Raw genomic sequence first — 26,955 nt, 5'->3', positions numbered from 1 at the left:
TTATAAATCTGGGAGAGTCACTTTTCGGTTCTGTGAACTTAGTACCTATCAACTTCACAAGATTGGATAATTCTAGTGTACTACATAAGCTAAAATTACTTAAAACAAATGTAACTTATTAAAAGAATACTAGAAGATAGAAATTAAATCAGTATTCATTAAATAAATATCATTTGTACAAATCAGGTAGTAGCTATAATTCTTAAGCCTTATATTTTATGATTGCTCTTACCTAACAAGAAAAACCATAATACCATACTCTTGGCCTTCCTTTCATTTCATCAATATGAACTTTTACATTCTTAAAACAAGTTTTTAAACTTAAAAATTTTGAAATAATCATGAGCTTACACAGAGTTACAAATTAGTACAGAGAAGATCCATGTACTTCACACCCAACTTCCCCAAATGGTGGTATCTTACCTAACTATAGTGCTTTATCAGAATCAGGAAATCAATCTTACTTGGTTTTTACTAGTTCTCTTGAAATCATTTAAAATTATGTAACAGTAATGACCATGATGGTAAAACAGATTATTTCATATGACTTTCTCTGTCTGAAATGTGCATTCTTTATTTTGTACTCTGGAGCTTCCCACATGTGGAGGTCTGTGGCATAGATAGAAACTGAAATTGATCTGTATTTAGAGTAGAAAATGTCTTAGTCTCCAAGTAAGACCACATACTTTAGAGAGCAACAATAAATTTTTAGTTCTAAAATTTCTTTCATAGCATTTTAAATTTTCTTTAGGGATGAACCATTAAAAATCCCACCTTTTAAAATAATGAATCTGTTTACCATCTGGAAATTATTACTTTCCTTTGGAGACTATGACTTAGTTCATTCCCAGTACAAAGTTCTTCACTTAGAGTTTGATATATCAGGGATTGGCCAAATCCTCAGCTGCAGCATTCTAATACTAGCTTTCTAACAGTTGACAACTCTGGTTTATGGGTATTCGACTTTTCAGGTCTTCCTTCTTAAGGTTTTGGCTTTCAAATGCTATTTTTAGCAGTTCATCATCATTCTGGCACCTCTGAAGAATAGCTGGAAAGTAATTACCTTCTCAAAATGTGAATGGTTCTTAAAGTGACATAGCAATTGTACACTCATATTAAGTGGGTATCATGTAAGATGAAACACTCATACTTTTAAAACTTTAATGCAATGAAAATCCTGATTCTGATCAATTTAAACAAATCAGAAATTGGACAGAGGTCCCTGCATTCATCTTTCACTCATTCATTCATCATTCTTTCATCTGTTTGTTTATTCATTCATTTTGGTTTTATAGGCAGTCCATGCAGGGACAAATACTGAGTCATATGTATTTCTCTCACTGACTACAATGAGAGATCCCATATGTATATAAAAAATTTGATGTTGACTGAAAATGAAGAAAGTAAAGAGATTATACAAAAATAATACTGAGACAAGGCTACAATTCAAGCAGATAAAATTTTAAACCAACTTCATGTGTGTACTTAAAGAAAGCATTCAACTAAGTTATGAATATTAAACTTACAAGATGAAACCCTTCAAAAAGTAACTACCCTAACACATTGGCTTCTCTATTTTCTTCTCCATGTGAAAGTATGATCAACACTTAAGTATAAGCTGGTATTATGTAGGGAAATTACAGCAAATTAGTATTATTAAGTAAATAATAAGTAATATTCACATTACTATATAATATCCCTGACCAGGGATCAAAGCTGGGCCCCCTGCATTGGGAGCATGGAGTCTTAGCCACTGGATCACCAGGGAAGTCCCTGTGTCTTATATCTTGATTAAAAGTTTACCTTAAAACAAACAAATAGATAAATACATACCAACAGGTGGACCTGCAGGCACAACACATTTCTTTTCCACTCTTGAAGCAGGAGGTGCATTCTGATTCTTAGCAAGATTTTCCTGTATTAATTCCTGTACCCGAGTTTCATTAATTTTGGGGAAAGGAAGAATATGAACTCGCAAGTGGGATCCTTCTGTTGGGCGTGGAACTTTCTGAAATGCCATATGAGGGTTTGGATTCTCCTGCAATATTAAACATAGGTAAGATTATTCAAAAGTTAAAATAACAATGGCAGATTGTTGGCCAGAGGGACAGAAACTGAAATCAGACAGGTGAGAGATTGTACATATATTCAGATATATACCATAAAATACAGAGTCCTGGAATACATGAGCTACCAGCAGCATCTGATACAGCTGATCAATCACTCTTTTCCTCTTCAACACACACTTTCTTCACTTGGTTTGTAAATTTCTTGCTACATCTTTGTCTATTTTTTATCTCCTTAATCTCTTAACTATGTGACTACCCCAGGGCTCAGACCACAGGCCTCTTTTCCATTTACATTTACTTCCTTGGTGATAACTTATAGTCTCGTATTTTTAACTACAAGAACACCAATGATTCACAAATTTTGGTCTCCAAATAAGTGTCCTCCTGAACTCCATATCCATATATTCAACAATCCGCAAATACTGTTTCCACTTGGATTTAAAATAACATCTCGAATATATGTTCAAAACGAGCACTTAGTATTCACCTCCTCCAAAACTGCTATCTACAGTCTTCCTCACTTCAGTACATGGCATATTTATTTCTTCTGATCACTTCAGTGAAAAACTTAAGAGTAATCATTAATGCCTTTCTCTAATACCCCATTATCCATTCCTGGGCAAACCTTTAACTTGTGTCTTTAAACTATGTCTATAACCTGACCACTTTTCAATACATCTTGGTTTAAGTCAGCATCTCTTTCATATTGCTAAGAACAGTGTCCTAATCTGTCTCCCTGCTCCACCCTTGCTCCCACTTTCACTCTATTTTTAATACTGCAGACAGAGTGATCTAGTTAAAGCATGTCAAATTATTATCTACTTGTTCATAATAAGTGGGACACGATGTTGAACACATATCAGGACTATATTAGTTAAATTAATTGTGTCAGCTAATATTTTCATAGACCCTAGGAGTTGGCATGGAGTTTTATCCAGCCACTACTTATGTAGAATTATATTTCAAATACTACAGGCAGAGTGGAATCCATACTTTTTACAAAGTTCCATCTGAAAGGCTGCTGTACAATCATTCTTAGGCCAACTCTTGCATTTACCATTCAGTGAAACCAGAAAGTTTCTTTTTCCTTCTGAACCTGCATTATTTATGTTGTACATTAAGCTCAATATTGCCCTACATATTCTCTGGACAGTTAAAATGGCCAACCAGCATCATCTACCAGAGCTGCTCCCCACAATTCTTTCTGATTATTTGGCCCAGACCCAGATAAAGGAAAGGCAGGAGCAGAGTAGAAGATAAAGGGAGCATGTCAGTAACAGAGTGGAAATAACACTCCTTTAAGTGTCCGAAAACCTGGGTTCTAGTTTTTGCTCTACTCATTATGTGATACTGGATAAACAACTTTGCTAAGTCTATAAAGGCATGCCTTGTTTTCTTGCACTTCACTTTACTGAGCTTCATCAGTTCAGTTCAGTCGCTTAGTCATGTCTGACTCTTTGCGACCCCATGGACTGCAGCACGCCAGGCTTCCCTGTCCATCATCAACTCCCGAAGTTTACTCAAATTCATGTCCATTGAGCCATCCAACCATCTCATCCTCTTCGTCCCCTTCTCCTCCCGCCTTCAATCTTTCCCAGCATCAGGGTCTTTTCAAAAGAGTCAGTTCTTTGCATCAGGTGGCCAAAGTATTGGAGTTTCAGCTTCAGCATCTGAGCTTCATAGTTACTATCTTTTTCACAAATTGAAGGTTTGTGACAACCCTATATCGAACAAGTCTATTAGCACCATTTTTTTCCAACAGCATTTGTTCACTTTGTGTTTCTGTCATGTTTTGGTAATTCTCATAATATTTCAAATTTGTTCATTATTATATTTGTTAAGGTGATCTGTGGTCAGGGACCTTTGATGTTATTATTGCAAAAAGATTATGACTTACTGAAGGCTCACATGATGGTTAGCATTTATTTTTTTAACAAAAATAGTATTTTTAAATTAAGGCACATACATTGTTTCTTTTAGACACAAATACTATTGCACACAACAGACTACAGTATAGTGTAAACACAACTTTTATATACACTGGGAAACAAAAAAATTCACAAGACTCACTTTATTGTGATACTTGCTTTTCTTCAACTCACAATATTTCCAAGTGCCTATACTTACACTTCTCTTAAAAGATTCCTGAGCTGGTGAAATCAGATCAAAAACTTGTTCCTGCCAAAGTAGCCCTCGTATACACTTTGTATTCCCCCTAATATACAAAGATACATTAGCAAAGACAGAAAAAAATAAGTAAATTCCTAAGCCAAGTCTTCACAATCACCACTATCTAAACTATACGCTGAAAAAACTGTTCTAAAATTACACCAGATTAACACCAATATCACTGGTCTGGAGTTTCTGAAACTGCCCTTTCCAAAAGCAGTATGTTTGTTCTCTGTTCTTTAAACACAATATCTAAGATACTTTATCTTCTCAAAAATTATAAATATACATTTTCTAAAACTCATTGGACAGATAATTCTTTCAGGCTGGGGAGGTAATTCATGTGAATTTTGAGTTTTGAGTCATTTAAAGTATATTTGTCACTATTTCTGTTTCTATATACACTATTTTCTTTATAATGAAGTTAAAACTAAATATATTTCCTATGATGTAAATAATATTTATTACAGTGAATTTTAAAACATGGAAAAATAAAAGTAGAAAAGAAATCTTCTTAGTGATGATAGTATCTTTTCTAACATATTTTATCTCTCTCTCTCTCACTACATATTCTTCTTATTCCAAAAGTAACTTAAAGTGGTTTACAAAAATAAAGATACACATATTGATTGCTTCTAGTCAAAAATTCGGTAATGTTACAGGTTCATTCTAAACTGCATAAGCAAGACTGAAGATCTAAAAATAGTCAAGGGAATTCTGAAGAACAGTAAATGGAGAAGTCAAACTCTCCAGATTATAAAACTTATATAAAACTTTAATAATTAATACAGTATGGTAACTAGTATCACTGAGGGTTAAAGGGCTAATGAAATCAAGAAGCCCAGAAACAGGACTATAAGTGAAAATGTGATAGAGATGGGAGGCACTGTAATTCAGAAGGAAAAGTTAAAACAGTTCAATGAAAGAGAGTAATACAACCAAGTATTTTTAGCTCATGGTCTCTGATGTCAGACTGCCTGGATCAAATCCTAGCTTAGCCACTCACTAGTAGTGTGACCTAGTGTAGTATCAATTCTCTTACTACCTGTGTTTTAGTTCCCTCATCTGTAAGGAAGATAATAATACAATACCTACTTCATAAGGTTCTTGTGAGAGTGGAACAAATTATTATAGGAAAGCTTTATAACATACACACACATATTTCCCCTGAACAAATCTAAAGCTCTTTTCCAAAAGTCTAGAGTATATTCATCTGAAAAATGTTCAGTCATTGCATATTCTATGGCATGACACCAAGCTTCTAAAACTAAAACCCCACTTCTTTTTCCATCGTATCATCCATCTATTCCCATATATTCCCATCATATCACCAGCTACTTATATTTTTAACAACAATAGTATTCAATAAGGGTTTACATAAAAATCACTTATTAGAGAAAATATATAGCTATTCGTCACTAACAGTGTTTTTCTTCTCATAACCAAATCCATACACAATTTAGAACAATAAGCATCTAAAACAAAAATAACTTTAAAACAAAGTTCATATTCTTCAGTTGTACAGATAGTCTTCATAAAATTCAAATTATGGGTTAAAGTTACTGAATAATAATATATTTAACTGTTTTTAGAAAATTCAAGAAAGGCTCATGCCCCAAGATCTAGTATTGAACACTATTTGGTTTTCCGGCTGCCGTATCTGTACACTGCTGCCCTCTAACGGGCAGTATGGTAATTATAAAGGACTACATTCACCACCTCGCACCCAACTTGGTTGTATAATGACTTCTGAGAAGACAGCAGAAATGAGAGACATTTTAAGGCTGGTTGAACTCCGCATGTTCTTGGAAACATGTGATCTTATTTATAACTCCAAATGAATTTAGAACAATCCCTTGAAGACTACTGAGCTCATTAAAAACCGCAGACCAATTTCATTGTTTAATCACCATGTTGAAATAAGAAAATGCATTATTTTCCAATAGAACAAAAGAAGCAGCCAAATGGTCAACTCCGATTTTCGAGAAGTGCAAATATTAAGTAATAACTAAGGATTTAGACAACCACATACTTAAGGTGAACATAATTCTGTCCAAAGCAACGCGTTGGCAAAATGTACTATTGTTTAGAGGAAATTTTAAAGTTGGATAATGATTTTCAAGAAATGAGCTCTGTAATCCTGCTTTTAGAGAATACTCTATCAATGGGAAGCACAATGATTTTCTCAGACTTGAGAAACTGACACATAAACCATCTGGTCTGGAAACATGGATTTTTCTTTTGGCAAACTAAATGAGAATATGCCTAGGGCTTACAGAAAACAAGGCTGAGAAAGCATTTCAAATAAAAGCAAAACAACAAAAAAAAGGCCCAAACTGTACTGGAAATTCAAAGGAGGCACATTGGGGAAAAAAACTTCTTCCACACTGGTCTCAATAATGAATGATAAATCAATGTGTCTCTATCAGAGGCTACCAAGTTTCCCATATTAGTTTAGGTATTTAATAATTATTTAATGTGCACCAATCATATCTACAGCTGTTATACAAATTCTTAAAAATCCATTCAAATACAGCCAAAACAAAACTATCATTGGACTGAATTGCTAAACACTGACAAAATGGACTTTTTGGACTTGCCTCACTGTGAACACATTTGCTAGAATGAAACATCCTCAATTTTCCATCTCACAGAATTAATTAACAGAATTAATATCTCATCCTGAATACAAAGAAATCTGGTGTATGACTTTAATATTTGAAGTGCTGGCTGCCCTAATTCAAGGTTTATTGACCTTGACACTATTGACATTTTGAGCTAGAAAATTCTTGTTTGGCAGTGAGGGGTGGGGAAAAGTGGGTGTCTTGTATATTGTAAAATGTTCAGAAGCATCGTTGGCCTCTAACTAACTATATGCCAGTAGTATACTCTCTGGTTTTGACTACCGAAAAATGTCTCCAGACACTGCCAAATTTCTAGGGGAACAGTTTGCCCTTGTTAGAACAACTGCTCTATTCATGACTCTAGAATGGAGGCTGCGTGTTCTAAGACATGTATCCTTTTTACAAATACCAAAAGAGCACAAGTGACTAGCTCAGAGACTTAATACTCTCACACAGCTGCTGGCATGCAAATTAAAGCCATAAAAGATAAAACTACAAACCTATTAAAATGGCTAAAATTAAAACAACTGAGTACACCAAGTGTTGGTGAAGATGCAAAGCAAACAGAACTCTCATATATTACTGGTGGGAATGCAAAATTGTATAGACTCTTAAGAAAACAGCCTGGAAGTTTTTTATAGAGTTATCATCTTGTTACCACTGTTCTAGCAGTCTATTCCTAATTACTCACTCAAGAGAAATAAATATGTTCACATAAAACCTGTCAGATTGATTATATTCTTTGCAGCCAAAGATGGAGAAACTCTATACTGTCAGCAAAAACAAGACCTGAGACTAACTGTGTCTCAGATCATGAGACATCCTTACTGAAAAATTCAGACTTAAAGAAAGTAGGGAAAACACTAGACCATTCAGGTATGACCCAAATCAAATCCCTTATGATCTTACAGTGGAGGTGACAAATCGATTCAAGGGATTATATCTTGTAGACAGACTGCCTGAAGAACTATGGACAGAAGTCCGTAACACTGTATAGGAGGCAGTGACCAAAACCACCCCAAAGAAAAAGAAATCCAAGAACACAAAATGGTTGTCTGAGAAAACTTTACAAATAGCTAAGAAAAGAAGAGATGTGAAAAGTAAAGGAGAAAGGGAAAGATATAAGCAACCGAATGCAGAGTTTCAAAGAATAACAATGAGAGGTAAGAGAGCCTTCTTAAATGAACAATGCAAAGAAATAGAGGAAAATGATAGAATGGGAAAGACTAGAGATCTCCTCAAGAAAACTGGAGATACCAAGGGAACATTTCATGCAAAAGATGGGCACAATAAAGGACAGAAATGGCAAGCACCTAACAGAAGTAGAAAAGATTAAGGAGAGGTGGCAAGAATATACAGAAGAACTGTACAAAAAAGGTCTTAAACTGCCCAGGAGAAACACAATGATGTGGTCACTCTCATCTAGAGTGGGGTGTGAAGTCAAGTCGGCCTTATGAAGCATTACTAAGAACAAAGTTGGTGAAGGTGATGGAATTCCTGCTGAGCTATTTCAAATCCTAAAAGATGCTGCTGTAAAAGTGCTGCACTCAATATGCCAGCAAATTTGGAAAACTCAACAGTGGCCACAGGACAGGAAAAGGTCAATTTTCAATCCAATCCCAAAGTAAGGCAATGCCAAAGAATGTTCAAACTACCACAGGATTGTATTCATTTCACATGCTAGCAAGGTCATGCTCAAAATCTTTCAAGCTAGGCTTCAACAGTATGTGAACTGAGAACTTCCAGATGTACAAGCTGGATTTAGAAAAGGCAGAGGAACCAGAGATCAAATTACCAACATCAGCTGGATCACAGAAAAAGCAAGAGAATTCCAGAAAAATATCTACTTCTGCTTCATTGACTATGCTAAAGCCTTTGAGTCTGTAGATCACAACAAACTGTGGAAAATTCTTAAAGAGGTGGGAATACCAGACCACCTTACCTGCTTCCTGAGAAAGCAGGTATGCAGGTCATACCTGTATGCAGATCAAAAAGCAACAGTTAGAACAGGATATGGAACAATGGAGTGGTTCAAAAATGAGAGAGAAGTACGTCAAGACTGTGTATTATCACCCTGCTTATTTAACTTATATATAGAGTACATCATGCAAAAAGCCAGGCGTGATGACTCACAAGCTGGAATCAAAATTGCCAGGAGAAATATCAACAATTTCAGATATGCAGAGGATACCACCCTAATGCCAGAAAGCAAAGAGGAACTAAAGAGCATATTGATGAGGCTGAAAGAGAAGAGTGAAAAAGCTGGCTTAAAACTCAACATTCAAAAACTAAGATCATGGCATCCGGTCCCATCACTTCATGGCAACTAGATGGGGAAAAGTAGAAACAGTGGCAGATTTTATTTGCTTGGGCTCCAGAATCACTGCAGATGGTGACTCCAGCCATGAAATTAAAATACGCCTGCTCCTTGGATGAAAAGCTATGACAAGCTAGACAGCATATTAAAAAGCAAAGACATCACTTTGCTAACAATAGTCTGAGAGTCAAGGGCAAGATTTTTCCAGTAGTCACGTATAGATGTGAAAGTTGTACCATAAAGAAGGATAAACAAAGAACTGATGCTTTTCAATTATGGTTCTGGAGAAGACTCTTGAGAGTTCCTTGGACAGCAAGGAGATCAAACCAGTCAATCCTAAAGGAAATCAACTCTGAATATTCATTGGAAGGACTGATGCTGAAGCTCCAATAATTTGGAGTCCAATACTTTGGCCACCTGATGCGAAGAGCTGACTGACTGATAAAGACCCTGATGCTGGGAAAGATTGAGGGTAGGAGGAGAAGGGGGTGACAGAAGATGAGATGGTTGGATGGCCATCACCGACTCAACGGACATGAGTCTGAGCAAACTCTGGGAGATACTGAAGGACAGGAAAGCCTGGCATGCTACAGTCCATGGGGTTGCAAATAGCTGGACATGGCTTAGTGATTGAACAACAAAAATCTTTGAACATGTTTAGTGTGGTTTTACTCACAACTGCCAAAATTTTCCTTCATTTGCTTAACAGATAAATAAAACTCTGATTAGCCATAAAATGGAGTAGTGCTCAACAATAAAAGGGACTGATTCATGCAGTGACAGGAATGAGTGTGAAATGCCTTATGCAAAGAGAAACCAAACTCAAAAATCTACATAATGATACTATGAAAAAGGCAAAAACTAACTACAAAGACAGAAAACAGATCAGCTGTCAAGAGTCTGAAGTGAGAGAAGGATGTGACTGTATCGGAGTAGTAACAAAATCTGGGGGAAGATAGAAATGTTGGATGCCCTTAGTGTTGTGGTGATTGCATAACTAGATTCATTTGTCACAATCTACTTAATTGTACATTAAAAATGGTAAATTTTACTATAGGTAAATTATATCATAGTAGATCTGACTTAAAAATGAACAAACAAATAGGATGGAAGAAGGAATTTGATTTTTATGCTTTGGGTTGAGGGCCTCATTTTATCATAACAATCTAAGTGTTTATGTTTTAACTTTGATGATTGCAATATTTTACTTCTTTCCTATAAAAACAACAATAAGAAATCCCTTTATTCACAGTTGCCAAAGAGTACAAATATCATCAGTTTAGATCAAATGTGCCTAGTAGTAAAATTAACTTTCTGCAGAAATGTAAAGGAAACAGACCTAATCGATTTAGAATGGCTATTCCTGCATTTGGGCTTTCTTTTCTCATTAGAATTTTCAAACCTATCTGTTTCAATGCTGGGCAATGAAATACCTATTAAACACAAATAGAAATCTCATATTTTAAGAAAGTCCAAGTCCTCTCATTTTTCCTTTAATTTTTAAGAAAACAGACAAATGACACAATCTAGCAAATGATTATGTACTACCACAGGTGCAAAACAAATAGAAAAACTGCACTGTGTAAAACAGCAAAACACATGTCCAAATGATTGCTTGATGCCTCGGAATGGATGCTGATAAAGTGCTTGTTCTGGATTATTTTAATACTCTCATTTTGCATTCAGCTAGTTGATTATTATAAATGTATACTAAGACTCATAGAGAAAGAGCAGTGCAGGAGTTAAATATGCTGTCATCAAAGATGACAAATATGCAGACATCAAAGATTCTGAAAACCAAAATAGGCAGTCACAGTATCATCAACTGGGCATGGAAAGAAAAACTCTACCAATATATGGCCAATGAAAATGTTCATGGTATAACTTTGCCAACACTTACACATTTGTCTCTAATGGATTTATTTGTTTTCCTTCTTCATTCCACCTCCCCTTTCCCCTCCCAAACTCACCAGAAACTTTTATTTAAGAAGCTCCAGAAAGTTAAAAGAGCAGCTACACCCAGCAATTCATCCTTCTCACATCTACTCACATTCCTGCTCTCTGAATAGCACAATAAAGGAGTGGTGATAAGAAAGTGAACAATTAAGGTTCGTATCTGAGGTACTTCAAAGGGAAGTAAAACAGAGAGGCTAGATACACATACCAGACTTCAGTGCAATCAAGTATTTACAAACAACGGAGTGGAATAACCAGGTTTCAATTCTAACCCAATACTAAGGAAACAGTCAAATTATATGGTTGGCTTTTGCTTACCAAAAGGGAATTTTAGAAGTGTGATGATTAAAAAAAAAAATGACTAGTTAAAAATAGAACCATCTGGATTATTTTCCTTGCATTGAGACCATCCTTCCTCCCTCCCCTCAGCTTCCTGTACAACCCAAGAAAGTAACTTTAGCATCCTGACTGCTTTTTAACTTTAAGTATTTATTTTAGGAATGTTAGGACCATCAAGAACTTTAGAATCACAGAACTAAAAGGAATCTCATAAAGTCTGCTGACAGTCCACTGGGATATTCTCAAATACTCATTCATCATAAACGTGTATCCTCTTCTCAAGGATATTAGTGGAATCTTGTACCTAGAAAATGCCTGGAACTAGTACGTGCCTAATATACATACTGAATGAGTAGATTTGATTAAATTAAATGGAACAGAATTAGACTGTGGAGGGGGAAAAGCTCAATAAGTTCTCAAGAAATGAGAGAACATCTGAAGAGCGATATCCATATCTTACCTAATAATACAATCCCTCATGATGATCGCCTTACTAGTGTCTGATAAGACGCAAGCTGTTTGTGTTTTACATCCACTCTCAAGAATGTGTAATTGCTAGATACTTATTTCACTTCAGTTTTCAGTTTTGTGTTGGTTTAGTTTAAGTTGGACTTCCCTGGTGGCTCAGACGGTAAAGCATCTGTCTACAATGTGAGAGATCTGGGTTCGATCCCTGGGTTGGGAAGATTCCCTGGAGAAGGAAGTGGTAACCCACTCCAGTACTCTTGCCTTGAAAATCCCATGGATGGAGGAACTTGGTGCAGGCTACTATCCATGGGGTTACAAAGAGTCGGGCACGACTGAGCGACTTCACTTTCACTTTAGTGTAATTAGGTATCATTAAGTTATAGATTAAATTTACATTATCATTATATATTTAAGTGACTTTGTTTTTGCATTATAATGGCTTGGCACATGCCCTTGCATACAACGCATACTCAGTCCTGTGATAGAGACAAACCTGTGTCGGAACAGAGCTCTGGTCACTTACTGGCTATAGAATTTTGCAGTTCTGGAATAATCTTGTAAAAACTTAAGAAATAAACATTCAGTTATTAAAGAGATCAGTCCCAGAGTCTCAAACATTGTTTCCCATTTAATGTTTTGCTATTCTCTGAAATCCATAAATAAATCACTCCTAGTGAGCAAAGAAAAAAACTTTCTAATCTTCAATTTCCTAACATACTGACATCTGCCCTATCTATCTCAAAGGGCTATTTACAAGACGAAATGAGAAAATACATTAAAGGGCTTTATAAAGAAAAAAGTATACAGTCAACCATTGGAAGTACCACTACTTGTCCAACTGGAGATGAGTCAGCCTAGTGGGAGTGAAAGAACATAGTCTTAGGTATTGTAGAGATGAAAATTCCTGAATTTAAAAAATCTGGATTCAATCACTTAATAACCATTTAATAACCACAGGATCATGAATCAATTATTCCCAGTAAAATGGGGATAATGACACCTATCTTACATTGTAAAGATTAGAGATAATGTATGTAAAGTGCTTAATCCCATGCCTGGCATGTTGTGCTAAACACTCAGTATTTATTCTTATTACAATAGGTCAACAGAATTTTCTCACATGAGCACCCTACACATTAGTTCTATACAGTCACCATAAATGGTAAAGCCAAGCACAGAACACAAGTTTGCCTTCTGATAGAACTCTTTTTTAAGTTTTAGCATATTGAACAAGAAACATATTGGACACAATTATAAATGTGAAATTTAGGATATCAGTCCAAGGGATAAGTTTTAAAATAACTTCAGAAATAAAATTTATAAATAATTGAATAATCATGAAACAGAGAAACACAGTTTAGTATCCTGCTTTTATCCAACTGGTTCTTAGATTTCGAAAGGATGTTACAACCCACTGATTAATGACCCAACATCCAAAAAGACCCACCTATTCAAATATGAAGTTAATTAAGCAATACCACACGCTAGTAAAGTAATGCTTAAAATTCTCCAAGCCAGGCTTCAGCAGTATGTGAACTGTGAACTTTCAGATGTTCAAACTGGTTTTAGAAGAGGCAGAGGAACCAGAGATCAAATCGTCAACATCCACTGGATCATCGAAAAAGCAAGAGAGTTCCAGAAAAACATCTATTTCTGCTTTATTGACTATGCCAAAGCCTTTGACTGTGTGGATCACAATAAACTGTGGAAAATTCTGAAAGAGATGGGACTACCACACTACCTGACCTGCTTCTTGAGAAACCTATATGCAGGTCAGGAAACAACAGTTAGAACTGGACATGGAACAGACTGGTTCCAAATAGGAAAAGGAATACATCAAGGCTGTATACTGTCACCCTGCTTATTTAACTTATATGCAGAGTACATCATAAGAAACGCTGGGCTGGAAGAAGCACAAGCTGGAATCAAGATTGCCGGGAGAAATATCAATAACCTCAGATATGCAGAGAACTAAAGAGCCTCTTGATGAAAGTGAAAGAGGAGAGTGAAAAGGCTGGCTTAAAGCTCAACATTCAGAAAACTAAGATCATGGCATCCGGTCCCATCACTGGCAAACAGATGGGGAAACAGTGGAAACAGTGTCAGACTTTATTTTTCTGGGTTCCAAAATCACTGCAGATGGTGGTTGCAGCCAGGAAATTAAAAGATGCTTACTCCTTGGAAGGAAAGTTATGACCAACCTAGAAAGCATATTAAAAAGCAGAGACATTACTTTGCTAAAAAAGGGCCATCTAGTCAAGGTTATGGTTTTTCCAGAGGTCACGTATGGAAGTGAGAGTTGGACTATAAAGAAATCTGAGTGCTAAAGAATTGATGCTTTGGAACTGTGGTGCTGGAGAAGACTCTTGAGAGTCCCTTGGACTGCAAAGGAGATTCAACCAGTCCATCCTAAAGGAGATGAGTCCTGGGTGTTCATTGGAAGGACTGATGTTAAAGCTGGAACTCCAGTACTTTGGTCACCTGATGCGAAGAGCTGACTCACTTGAAAAGACCCTGATGCTGGGAAAGATTGAGGGCAGGAGGAGAAGGGGACAACAGAGGATGAGATGGTTGGATAGCATCACCGACTCAACGGACATGGGTTTGGATGGACTCTGGGAGTTGGTGATGGACAGGGAGGCCTGGCGTGCTGCAGTTCATGGGGTCACAAAGAGTCGGACATGACTGAGCGACTGAACTGAACTGAAGCAATATTAGGATACTGATCCCAAATCCTTCTTAACTATATTTTCTTTAAGATACATCTCCCCTCAACTTTACACTGGAAGACAATACTTCTCATTTATTTTCCTTTTTTTAGTAAAAAGATTCAACCCTGAAAATCTTCGCATGCAGGAGAAATAAGCCAGTATCCACATTAGCCAGTATCCACTTTTCTGTGTGCATCTTCTCTTCTCTCCTGGTATCCAAATACAGACTTTAACACATTCCAGTCTTTAACTTACTGCGTTTCTTTATCAGGGAATACTTTCACCCTTGAGTTTGTATGGCACCTGACAGTTTTCTTTCTTTAAGCTTTTCATTCCTGTATATTCAAAGCAATGCACCTCGAAGTTTTTCACGATACAGTGGACAGTCACTGTACCAAGCTAAAGCAGAATACATCGGTCAAATCTGTCCCAGGTAGTTGTGGTCTCCATGAGTCTAATTGTTACATCTCAAAAATATTCAATATGCTCTTAAGAAGACAGAGATCCAAATGAAAATCACAATGAAGGCAAATGATAAACTGGAAAACTGGGACTAATATGTTTTCATAATGTATCAATTGACAGGGAAATCACTTTGAAAAATGAGGTCTATTTTGATGCACAGTACCAACTTTAATATTTTGGAACTCATAGTCTCAAGGGTTTTAAATCAGATCAAAAAAGATCATCACTAGGAATATGAAGCTTTTGAATTTTTCAAAGAAAATACTTTATGAATACTTTTAAAATTAATGACTATCTAAATAAATATACTTACGTACATTTTTAAATAGTTGCTCAGCAAGTTCTCTGACATGCTTTATCATCTTCATTGGGTTATTTTCTTCAACTTTAATTCGCTCTACTTCAAAAGCTACCACCTTGGAAAAAGAATCAAATGATAAAGTATCAACTGTAAAATATGCTGAATTAGCAAACCATGTGATAATTTCACACAATTTGCAAACTAAAAAGCATACAATATGTATATTATTATTAAAACAAAGTATTTTATATTTTTACTGGGTTTCACTTCTATTCTAGAGTTAATCAAGTCCTTGAATGTTCTGGTGGTCTCTCTCTCTGATGATTCAGGTCCTGTTTTTTCTTGGGAAAGTCATTATTTTTGGAACTCAATGAGATTCTCTCATTCTGCAGGCCTCACTCAAAGAATTCTCTCACTCAGAGAATTTCAGACAGTCAGAAAGTCTCCAAACATTTCTCTAACTCACAAAATATGAAGTAAATGTTCAAGTTGGGTCACTCTAGTCCTAGTTCTGCTAACAGCATGATTTGAAACAAGTCACTAAGACTCCTGAAATGCAGTTTTTTCATCTCTAAAATAAGATTAAGAACAAGATGACCTTAAGGCTCCTTCTAGTTCTCAAATTATAGAACATCTGATCCATTTCCTTACCAACTGATTTACTGGAAGAACCATGTTAGTGTGTACACTTGGAGTGGAGCAAAGAGTATTGACAGGAAAAAATGAGGTAGGAGGAAGAAGTAAATAGATGGATTTTTTTAAAGGGTATAATATAGGGATTTTCATTCTAGCAACTAATAGATTCACGGGAGCAGACAGACATATAAAACTATGACTCCAGCTATTGTAGGCCAGCATTCAGAAGGATATCCAAAGAAAGTCAAATGCTTCTTTCCTTCTAACAGGTCTATTTGATGGCTGTCTGTGGATAAGACAACAGACAGTGCTCAAAACTGCTCAAAGCTCCATAAGCCTTGTGTGTGGCAGGCTGCCCTCAGCCAAATGAAAACAAGGCAAGAGCAAATGCAATTTTCCTAAAAGCACATTCCCCTGCAAGCCAATTAAGTGGCCGAAGAGAATAGAAGAAGAAATTACTTACGTCTGAGGTCTCATTTCTTTTAGGCCCTTGACAGAAGTATATATAGGAGTAACTGGCTTTCAAGTAATAACATTAATAAGACATTAAAAATCATCACTGTAGACTGAACAAAGAAGTAGATGAACACTAAGGGGAGACTAACAGGAATTAGTCTACTAGGAATCTTGGACAGGTCCTTGCAGTATTATTGTTTTCAATGTGAAGAATATATATATACGTGTCTGTTGTGTATATGGACTTCCCTGGTAGCTCAGACGGTAAAGCGTCTGCCTGCAATGCGGGAGACCTGGGTTCGATCCCTGGGTCAGGAAGATCCCCTGGAGAAGGAAACGGCAACCCACTCCAGTATTCATGCCTGGAAAATCCCATGGACCGAGGAGCCTGGTGGGCTACAATCCATGGGTCGCAAAGAGTCAGACATGACTGAGCGACTTGTGTGTGTGTGTTGTGTATATAAATGTACATAATAAAAGATAAGTTGTCATATAAAGTTAGAGACATAAAATACAGCTTAATGCTGACTGGTGGCTTTCAGAGTCATCTACTTGGGGCAAGTCTGTAGGAGGTGGTGAGATATGAGCAGAGTATGAAAAATGGACAGAAAAGGAGAAAGAGAGCACTTTCTCTCTTTATAAGGGCAAGGGAAGCACTTATAAAAATAGAGTCTGTGGCAAGCTGGCAAGCAAGTTTTCTGGAAGTAATCGATCTGACTTATTAGTTGTAATGAAGCTGAGAGAAAGGATCACTAAAAGAATTTGTATAGAAAGAAAAAGGGTACATAAACCCAAGTTACTATTTCAAATGCTTGAGACTAATAAAATGTAGGTGCTAGAAAGGACCTTGGGGAGCACCTAATTCATCCACATAAATCATTATATATCAGTTACTTAGTTCAAGATCTAAAGGGTGATATATGTTAGTATTAGGTAATCAATGATCAATCATATTAGAGAATCAGAGATCAATAAGTGATCAGAAAAAACTGTCCACCTCAGGGCACTCTCTCTGAGATCTTCACATGTTTTGTATTATTATTAAGTAAAGCATTTGGTATAGATCTCCATGCTCAGAACTAAAACATGTACCTTTTCTTTTATTCTGACTTTACTTAACTATCTTTACAGAGAATAAAAGACCCTTCTCTAAACAAAGGTTATGAAATAAAACCTGTATGAAATAAAACCACCAGTAGCAACAAAAGTCCATATAGTCAAAGCTACGGTTTTTCCAGAAGTCACATATAGATGCGAGAGTTGGAACATAAAGAAGGCTAAAGTGAAAGTGAAGTCACTCAGTCGTGTCCGACTCTTTGAGACCCCGACTATAGCCTACCAGGCTCCTTAGTCCGTGGAATTTTCCAGGCAAGAATACTGGAGTGGGCTGTCATTTCCTTCTCCAGAGGATCTTCCCAACCCAGGGATTGAACACAGGTCTCCCGCATTGCAGGCAGACGCTTTACCGTCTGAGTAAAGAAGGCTAAGCACCGGAGAACTGATGCTTTTTAACTATGGTGTTGGAGAACTCGTGAGAGTTCCTTGGACTGCAAGGAGATCAAACCAGTCAATTCCAAATGAAATCAACCCTGAATATGCATTGGAAGGACTGTTGCTGAGGCTGAAGCTCCAATACTTTGGCCACATCACTCGAAGAGCCAACTCACTGGAAAAGACCCTGATGCTGGGAAAGATTGAAGGCAAAAGAAGAACGGGGCAGCAGAGGATGAGATGGTTAGATAGCATCACCAACTCAATGGATATGAACTTGAGCAAACTCTGGGAGATAGTGGAGGAAAAAGGTGCCTGGTGTGCTGTAGTCCATGGGGTTTCAAAGAGTCGGACACAGTGACTGAACGACAACAACAACCAGCAGCGTAATAGGGTCACTGTTACTATTCTCCATTACTCTAGGTACTAGGAGTGGTCTTCTTTTACAGACTTCTGAGAACTTCTACATTTCTTGGTTCTAACATAATGCTCTTCCAGAAGTTTAAATGGGAGTAAGAGTCATTGTTCTATCTATCAGAATGGGCTTCTATGAACATAGTTAATGATAAATGGAAAGATGCATCACAATAAGAAAAATCAAAAGTAACACAAAATAGCATCCTTATTTTGAGTTGCATCTGCTCAAACTTTTCCTTTATATGGCCAATTCCTGGAACAAAAGACTAATTCCTTGAACATAGAGACTAAATCTGCCTTTCATATATTTATTATCTCCTAAAGGAAATACGAGCTCTGGGTTGGGAAGATCCCTTGGAGAAGGGAAAGTGAAAGTGAAGACGCTCAGGACTCTTTGCGACCCTGTGGACTGTAGCCCACCGGGCTCCTCAGTCCATGGGATTCTCCAGGCAAGAATACTGGAGTGGGTTGCCATTTCCTTCTCCAGGGGATCTTCCCAACCCAGGGATTGAACCTAGGTCTCCCGCATTGCAGGCAGATGCTTTAACCTCTGAGCCACCAGGGAAGCCCAAGTGAATGTGAAGTCGCTCAATCATGTCCGACTCCTTGCGACCCCATGGACTATAGCCTACCAGGCTCCTCCCTCCATGGGATTCTTGAAGGGAAGGGCTCCAGTATTCTGGTCTGGAGAATTCCATGGACTGTATAATTGATGGGGTCACAAAGAGTTGGACACCACTTAGCGACTTTCACTTTCAAAGAAGCTACACAAATGCCAGAAAAAAATCAGCATTAGTTAAGAATGGCTTAGCTAAATGCAAAGAAGGTGCTAATTCTTACTTGAAATTTGCTATATTTTCCAAGGATTAGTACTTAAGAAAACACCCTGATTTATGGTTCTTTTATGGAGAAACTGAAATTGTGGCCTCCTTACTTTATTTTCCAAGCTTTGATTAAAATAAAGATAACCAAAAAATAAATAAATAAATAAAAAAGAATGGCTTAGTTAAACTATGGCTCTAGGACACAGATTTAATGTAATAACAGTTTGAAATAACATATTTATACATTAAACTTAGACCTTTCTCTCTATAAAACTGGTAAGTTCTACTTATACAATCACTGTCAATTTTTCAAAAAGATTTTAATCAACTATTTAAAATTCAATTATTCAAGGAAATTTCCTGGTGGTCCAATAGTTAGGCCTCTGAGCTTCCAACACAGGGGGTACAGGTTTGATCCCTGGTTGGGGAACTAAGATCCCACAAGCCAAAAAAGTATTCAGTTGTTCAAAATTTCTATGTATTTTACTTCTGAGATATCCTATATTTTTTCTAATCCACATTATAAACACCAAGATCTGATACATACAATAGATATTTTTTTATCTTAATTAAATGTTTAAAACACTGCTTCTCTACTTTTAGCTACTAATTTTGTCTGTAAATAATGAATTCATTTGATAATAAGTATACCTCATCAAAGAGATCACAGGATCTATAGGGAGGACCTCTTTCTGAAACAAAACCTGCAAATGCCATTCCATTGAGAACTTTAGTGAGGAAATCATTCTCAACTAGACCACGCTGTCCCAAGAAAGCTGTCTGTAAAGAAAAACAATGTGAAATGAATAACTTATCACTTAGCAATGGATGAATGAATGGTCAAAACAGAAACATACTAGAAAGATCAAAGCCTGAATAAACGTCTTCATACGTAAGTATGTTGTCATAAAATACATTTCTCTCTAGAAGGGCTTTGATACCTGAAATACTACATGTATTGAATAAAAATGAACCTGTCTGTAAAGCAGGAGTGGAAATCAGAAATAACCTCAATTTAAAAAAAAATCAATTTAAAGTTAACATATTCTAAAGGAAAATATATCAGTTCCACAGTATTATTAAAAATTATCAGACACCTGACACCAACACAACACTGTAAATCAACTACATTCCAAGAAAAATAATTAAAAAAGAAAAAAATTATCAACTAGCCACACAAAGCAGAGATATTAAATAAACAAATGTGATAGATTAAACTCAAAATACATGGCTAGAAAAAGACTGCCAAGTTCTTTTAATTAAATTAGAGTTTACATTTTGGACAGATACAGTATGGTATTAGATCTTACCTTGTGAAAATGTATTACTGGTTCTGCGTGAATTCTTATAAGCTGTAAGCATGATCTATATCCTTGGAAAAGTTGTGCAAATAATCTAAGAAAAACTGCACGCACTTCCTTATCCTGAAAATATAAGAAGAAACATGTTAGATAACTGAATTTCTTAAAAAAGAAAAGAAAAATCACAAATTAGAAAGTTGTAAAGAACCTAAGAGATTATTTAATAAATCTGTGCTTCCTATGCAGAAGTCTCATTTGTAGCAGAACTAAGTAGTGGGCATCTAGTCTGTGCCACGGTTGGACAGTGTAGGCCGTTAAATAGTTCCTTTAAAAACTGAACCTAGTAAAACTTTCCTCCAGTACATCCAATTTTCCTCTCAGAAAAAAACATAAATCAGAGAGGCTCTGCTTTCACCATGTTAGAGAAGGGCATATTTCCCAAGACATTTGATTTTTATCTCCATCAAAAGAATTACTGTTACAATACAAAAGAAAAAACTCAAGACTATTTTAAAAGCTTATGATATTATTCCAAAGTTTATACTAGTTCTAAAAATCTATTCTTACATTAATATAAAATATAACTTAAAAGTCTGTTTTGATAATTCAGATTTTAAAAAAATCATAGTTTTAGAACTCTAAGGAAACTCTCAGATTTAGTCAATCCCTTATTTAATAGATGAAGAAATAGTTGAAAATGCTTCATAACTCATCAAAGGTATGCAGTTCTATAACTTTCCATACTGGCCGCAAAGTTCATCACTAAGAAATGCACTGATCAAAATAAAAAAGGGGTCTCTGCTGTATAGTCACTCTTTTATGACTTTCAATTGGAGCTACATTTATCCACTCACTCAAACTTGATTTTCTCCTGTGACCAACGACCTCTGTTTCCATTTTTTATAAGCTTCTCTTATTTATCCTTGCCTGACCCTTTCGATTTGATGCTTGGCACAACTTTTCAGGCTCTAATCTAAGTTCTGATTTTTTTGTCCCATACTTAGTCATGCCTCCTCAGAGAAACAGTCTTAGCCTACTCCTCTCCCAATCAATGTACTGCCTGTGGCTTCCCCTTCAGGAGGTCACAAGGTCAATCAGTGGCAATTCTCCTAATTTCTAATTTGGCACACATTTACTAGGCTGTCCATCTAACTCTCACTATACTCAGCTTCTTTGAAAAATATACAAAGAAAAGAAACTCTTTTTAAAAACATCAATCTTAAATATTAAACTTCTTACCAGCATTTTTGAGTGGGATAAAGCTGTTCGTGGAGGGGGAAAAGCATGATCTGCTACTTCCAAATCTGGGTGTAGAATCTAAAGCAAAGAAGCTCTGTTACGTAAAATACCAATAAAACCTATTATTTGATCTACTGGTGGCATTAAGATGAAACAGTCTCAGTATGTGAATTACAATATATTCATTCCCTCCATGAAATACATTAGCTGAGGCAGCTCTGCATGTACTATGCGAAAAGATATTCAAGAAAAAAATATTCAATTAAAATACCCGTTACAGGGAAACACACATAGTTTGGTTTCATTTATTTGAATATAGCCGATCTCTTCTCCAGGGGATCTTCCCAACCCAGGGATTGAACCCAGGTCTCCCACATTGCAGGTGGATTCTTTACCAGCTGAGCCACCAAGGGAAGCCCAAGAATACTGGAGTGGGTAGCCTATCCCTCCTCCAGGGGATCTTCCTGACCTGAGAATCAAACTGGGGTCTCCTGCATTGCAGGCAGATTCTTCACCAGCTGAGCTGACAGGGAAGCTGAATACCGAGCTACCAGTATTACCAGCCAAATACCAAGCTACTACTATATATAGTAGTATATATCATATACATATATTTCATTTATATGATAAACATATAAATGAAAATGTAAAGTTCTGAAATACACACTAAAATATAAAATAGTAGTCACCTCTGAGAGAGAATGGTCTAGGGCAGAGCTATTTATCTATACAGTTGAAAATCTAAAGCATTTATTTTTATGTTTTTTAAATATAATTAAAAATTAATTAATTAAAATACTGAGAAGAAACAGAATAAGTTTGTGAACCTCCCAGTCCAGAGGGGTGACAGTATAACACAATGTGACAAGTATTATAAATACATAAAATAATAATATGTGAACATAAAGTATAATTAATTCAACCTAGAGAAAGTCAAAAAAAGAAGGCAACATTTGTGTTAGGCTTTAAAGGAAGGCAGGCTGAGGGGGCACGTGGGAAAGACACATCCATGCAGGGCTTACACAGGGAAAATAATTCTGCATCAGTAAGCAGCAAATTTTTGTCTTTGCAGAATCACTTTCAAATACTGAAGATTTGGTATTATAGACCAAAAAGCTCAAAACAATACTTATGAAAGACACCAAAATATCAATAATATTTATAATCTAGTCATCAAATCATTATCACAGTATAATAACATCTTCATGTCTATAAAAATGTCCCTGATTATTACACTGTGTAACCATCAGATTATAATTATTTACTGACCAAATGAAGCTGACATACTTGTATGTCAAATCTCCCACACAGTCCATCAAATATGATATCTTTTTAGTCTTATACACTTATGTACACTGTAGTATATGATCCAACAAAGTGTTTGAAAACTGCATAAATAGACATACTCAGTTCCATCAACTCTGAATTGTACTCATTGTCAAGTTTGGTGGCACAAGTGTTGAAGGTTAAGGTTTAACAGGGTGCAGCAAAACCTCTACCAAAAGCCACTGACAAGAACTAAAATCTTAACCTTTGTTAATTTTGGTACTTAATCCCTGAGTAAGTAAAACTATCATTAAGTAAATGAACATTAATATTTTTAAACTTATTTAATATTTCTAGAAACATAAAACTTTTTCAGTCACTCAAATACTACAGTCTTAGCTTTTGCTATATCCATATACCGCCTGTGCAATTGTTTAGCTAATATTTTTCTTTGAAATGTCTTTAAATCAACTCATCTCTTTAAATCTAGTAAATTTTCTTAGATGATATCATCTGTGAAATCACAGGTTTTGTATGCTATTTTTAATAAAATAAACATTATAACAAATACATAATTATTAAAATTTAAAAGTTGCCACATACCACCCCAAATCATCTCCATTCTTCACTCTGGGAAAGAGGTATTTGTCATCCTTTGTATAAAACATTCATCCTACTAATAAAGACTAGGAAACAGAGGATGGAATGTGATTTGCTCAAAAATACCCAGTGGCAGGATGCTGACTAGAATTTAGGTCTCCTAAGTTCTAACCTAGTATGCTTTTTACTCTATCACACCTGGTATTCCAGATTACAAATTATAGTGGGAACAAGTCAGTCTTCTCTAAGAGTTCCCATCCTACATACCACTATAACAACACAAGGACCAACACAAATTTGGAAATTTCTGAAAATAAAACCCCTCTTGGTAATCCTAGACTTCTGAGTTCCTATCTAAGTTCCTATTTAAGGGGGAAAAAGATTTTAAACAGCTCAGACTGGAATACCATTCAAGAAGAATATGAAAGCCTTAATTTTAGTAATAGCTTGAAAGGGAATGAAGAATTTCTAAGTTTCAAATTTCTGATGATGGGTAAGTGGGCAACTAAAATGTTGGTAAAATACAATACTGTGCCTTGTGCTTTTAAAAATAAACAAAGGTTGACAAAAAATAAATTTGCTTCAATGAGAAACACTCAGATCACAAGATTTCTTACAGCTTCAATGCACAGAATACTAGATATTTATCAATAAATTACATCTTTTCGTAGTAAGCTGGAAACACTGGCCAGTCCTTATCGCACTGCTTTGCAAGAAGCACATCTACCAAAGAGAAGTGGGATGTCATTAAGAAAGGTGAAGGAAAGGGGACAGGTGCTAGCTTATAATGAGGGAAGTTAGGAGAATCAAGGATTTTGAGGCATAGTCTGGTCTTATTTTCAGAGGTGTGTTTCTAATACCTAGAACAAATATTCACTTAGGATTCAAAGTATACTCTTTAGATAATATTTTGTAAATTATCCTATTCCAACACTATATGAGAATACATCTATATATTTTAAAAACATATAACTCTCGTTTTTAAGTAATTACACTGTCAATGAATGATGTCCAATTACCTTAGTTTAGATTTAAATCAAGAGAAAAATACTTCAAGAAATTAAGTAAATTAAGAAAGAATATATCATACCAAAGAAAGAGCTGCTTGAGTCTGTTGTAGAAGTGGTTCCGGAAGGGAAGAGAGGTGAATACATTCAGGAATTTTAATAGTGCCTCCATCCAAGTCAGCTATGATTACATCTAACTGAAGAAGATAAAAAGAATATATAATTAATAAAATGTCTTTTTAGATTGATTTTCAGCTACTGTATATTTCCCAGTTTCCTCTGAAATTAGATGTGGCATATGACCAAGTTTCTGCTAATGGAGCGAGAAAAGTGATGTGCACATTTTCAGGCATTCAAAACAGAGGTCCAGTCAGGCCCTCCTATGCTTTCTTTCCTCTTACCATCGCTGAAACTGAACTAACAACACAATCTTGAACACATTCAGAGGATGACAATGCCTAAGTGGATTCTAGCGGAGAAACAAGAAGCAAACAAGCATGGTCCTTTCTTGAATGAGTTCATGGAACAAACTGGTCTGACATAATGGAACACTTCTACAAACTGCTGCATGAGTGTTAAATAAAATTCCATTTTGTTTAAGCCATTGCATTTTGTATGCTTTATTATAGCAGTTCAGCCATATCCTAAATAACATAGTAATCATAAGAGTTAACAAGCAAAGCAACTAGTATACATCAAAACAGTACTGTTTAGGTAGCTAAATCACTAATTTTTAGCATTTTACAAAATCTATTTTAAAATAACATGAAAAATGTAATAGAGAAACCAGTCAAAATGATTGAAGGTATTATGTTGCTAACAGGATTAAAATTAATTCTAATTTATTCAATGAAAAGTTAAGAAATTCACTTTTGTCAATATTTGGTTTGTCTAACTTCCACAGACTGTTTTTATTTACTGGGAAAAAAACTGTCTACAAACCTGATGAGTGTGTTTTTAATTAGTACTAATGAGGTTTCACTTAATGTTTATGCATTTATAGGTATTTTTGTATGTTGATATCAAAGTTAAAAAGGAACCAGATATCCATATATAAAGTCAGAAAAAAGAATGAGGGTCCTGTTTATAACTGCAATGTGCGATGGTCTTCTGTCAGTTTAAATGACAATTATGATTTGATTACAATTGTAATTATACAAAAGTACCTACAGAGCTTACCTCTTCACTGGCATTTATAACTAAAATAAAATTAGAATAACAAACTCTTTAGGATTTGTGAATCACAGATGTCATATAACCCAACCTTTCAATGAAGAATTTTTCTTAAACTCCCTGAAAACTGTAATGCAATCTGTCTTTGCACTCTACTTAGAGTACTCTTCACATAAGGAGACACATTCATTATACCGGGCAGCTCTATTTACTTGAAAACTCTTAGACTGAGCAGAAAATTGTTTCTATATCCCACTATACCCACTGATTCTATTTCAGCGTCTACCCCTTCTTTCTAAGACAGCTACTTAAATATATATCTTTAGCTATCAAATAACATTAGGTTATTACCTGTGAAAATTTTCTTAGGCCCTCAAAGAACATGGTTTCTAAACTCTTGACATCCTAAATGTCCTTCTATGAAGTTCAATTTTGTTACAGTCCTTCTTAAAGCACACTACAGAGAAGAAAACTTATTTTTAATAAGTTTACTTATTAAACTGGTTGAATAAGAGCTGGTTGAATACAGAGTATTACTTTCTCTCCTTTAGTATTTCCATTTAGTATTAAGAACAGAATAATCTGGGGGCAGAAGTTGGGGGGAGCTCCCAATAAACTTGTATTCCTCCAAAACCCTTCATTCCTTTGCAAATGCTTTTTGCTTTTTGCAAGTGAAAAAGTGAAAGTAGCTCAGTTGTGTCTGACTCTGTGTACCCATGGACCATACGGTCCATGGAATTCTCCAGGCCAGAATACTGGAGTGGGTAGCATTATCACAGACCTCATTTCAAAAGATGAATAAATTAAAGCACTCATAATAAAAGCATAAATAGACTGCTAAAAATGGATAATTTTATCTTCCTTTCTCATATGCGAAATGAAGAAATAGAAAGATAAACTTAATATGCCAAAAGAGGGACATTTTAAAAGATTAGTGAATTCATTTTATAAATCTCCTTTACTTGCTGTAAGGAAATATTAATGTATTTACGTTTTTTAATGATGCTGTGCTTCCAGCCAATCTTTTCTATTGGGAATGGAACAGATTTGAAAATAGTAATTAGTTGAAGTGCTATAGGACTGAGGTCACAGCAGCTCACTCCAGGATTCTTGCCTGGAGAATCCC

General features: G+C 35.7%; 1 protein-coding gene across 2 annotated transcripts in view; it reads right to left on the bottom strand.

Annotated features, from left to right (window-relative positions):
• SBF2 (SET binding factor 2) overlaps nucleotides 1-26,955 on the bottom strand; it is a 499,115-nt gene that overhangs the window by 203,115 nt on the left and 269,045 nt on the right. For both annotated transcript variants that reach the window (XM_070767584.1, XM_070767585.1), the window contains exons 9-14: nucleotides 24,740-24,853; nucleotides 21,784-21,861; nucleotides 20,554-20,667; nucleotides 19,895-20,023; nucleotides 15,436-15,534; nucleotides 1,834-2,038 (exon numbers count right to left, since the gene is read on the bottom strand). In XM_070767584.1, coding sequence (XP_070623685.1) covers nucleotides 1,834-2,038; nucleotides 15,436-15,534; nucleotides 19,895-20,023; nucleotides 20,554-20,667; nucleotides 21,784-21,861; nucleotides 24,740-24,853 — 739 coding nt within the window. The remainder of the gene's footprint in view (nucleotides 1-1,833; nucleotides 2,039-15,435; nucleotides 15,535-19,894; nucleotides 20,024-20,553; nucleotides 20,668-21,783; nucleotides 21,862-24,739; nucleotides 24,854-26,955) is intronic.

Source organism: Bos indicus, chromosome 15 (genome assembly GCF_029378745.1).
Source record: "Bos indicus isolate NIAB-ARS_2022 breed Sahiwal x Tharparkar chromosome 15, NIAB-ARS_B.indTharparkar_mat_pri_1.0, whole genome shotgun sequence".
NCBI classification, from domain to species: domain Eukaryota; kingdom Metazoa; phylum Chordata; class Mammalia; order Artiodactyla; family Bovidae; genus Bos; species Bos indicus.
The sequence above is the reverse complement of the archived record's forward strand: the minus strand, read 5'-3'. Positions and strand labels throughout refer to the sequence as shown.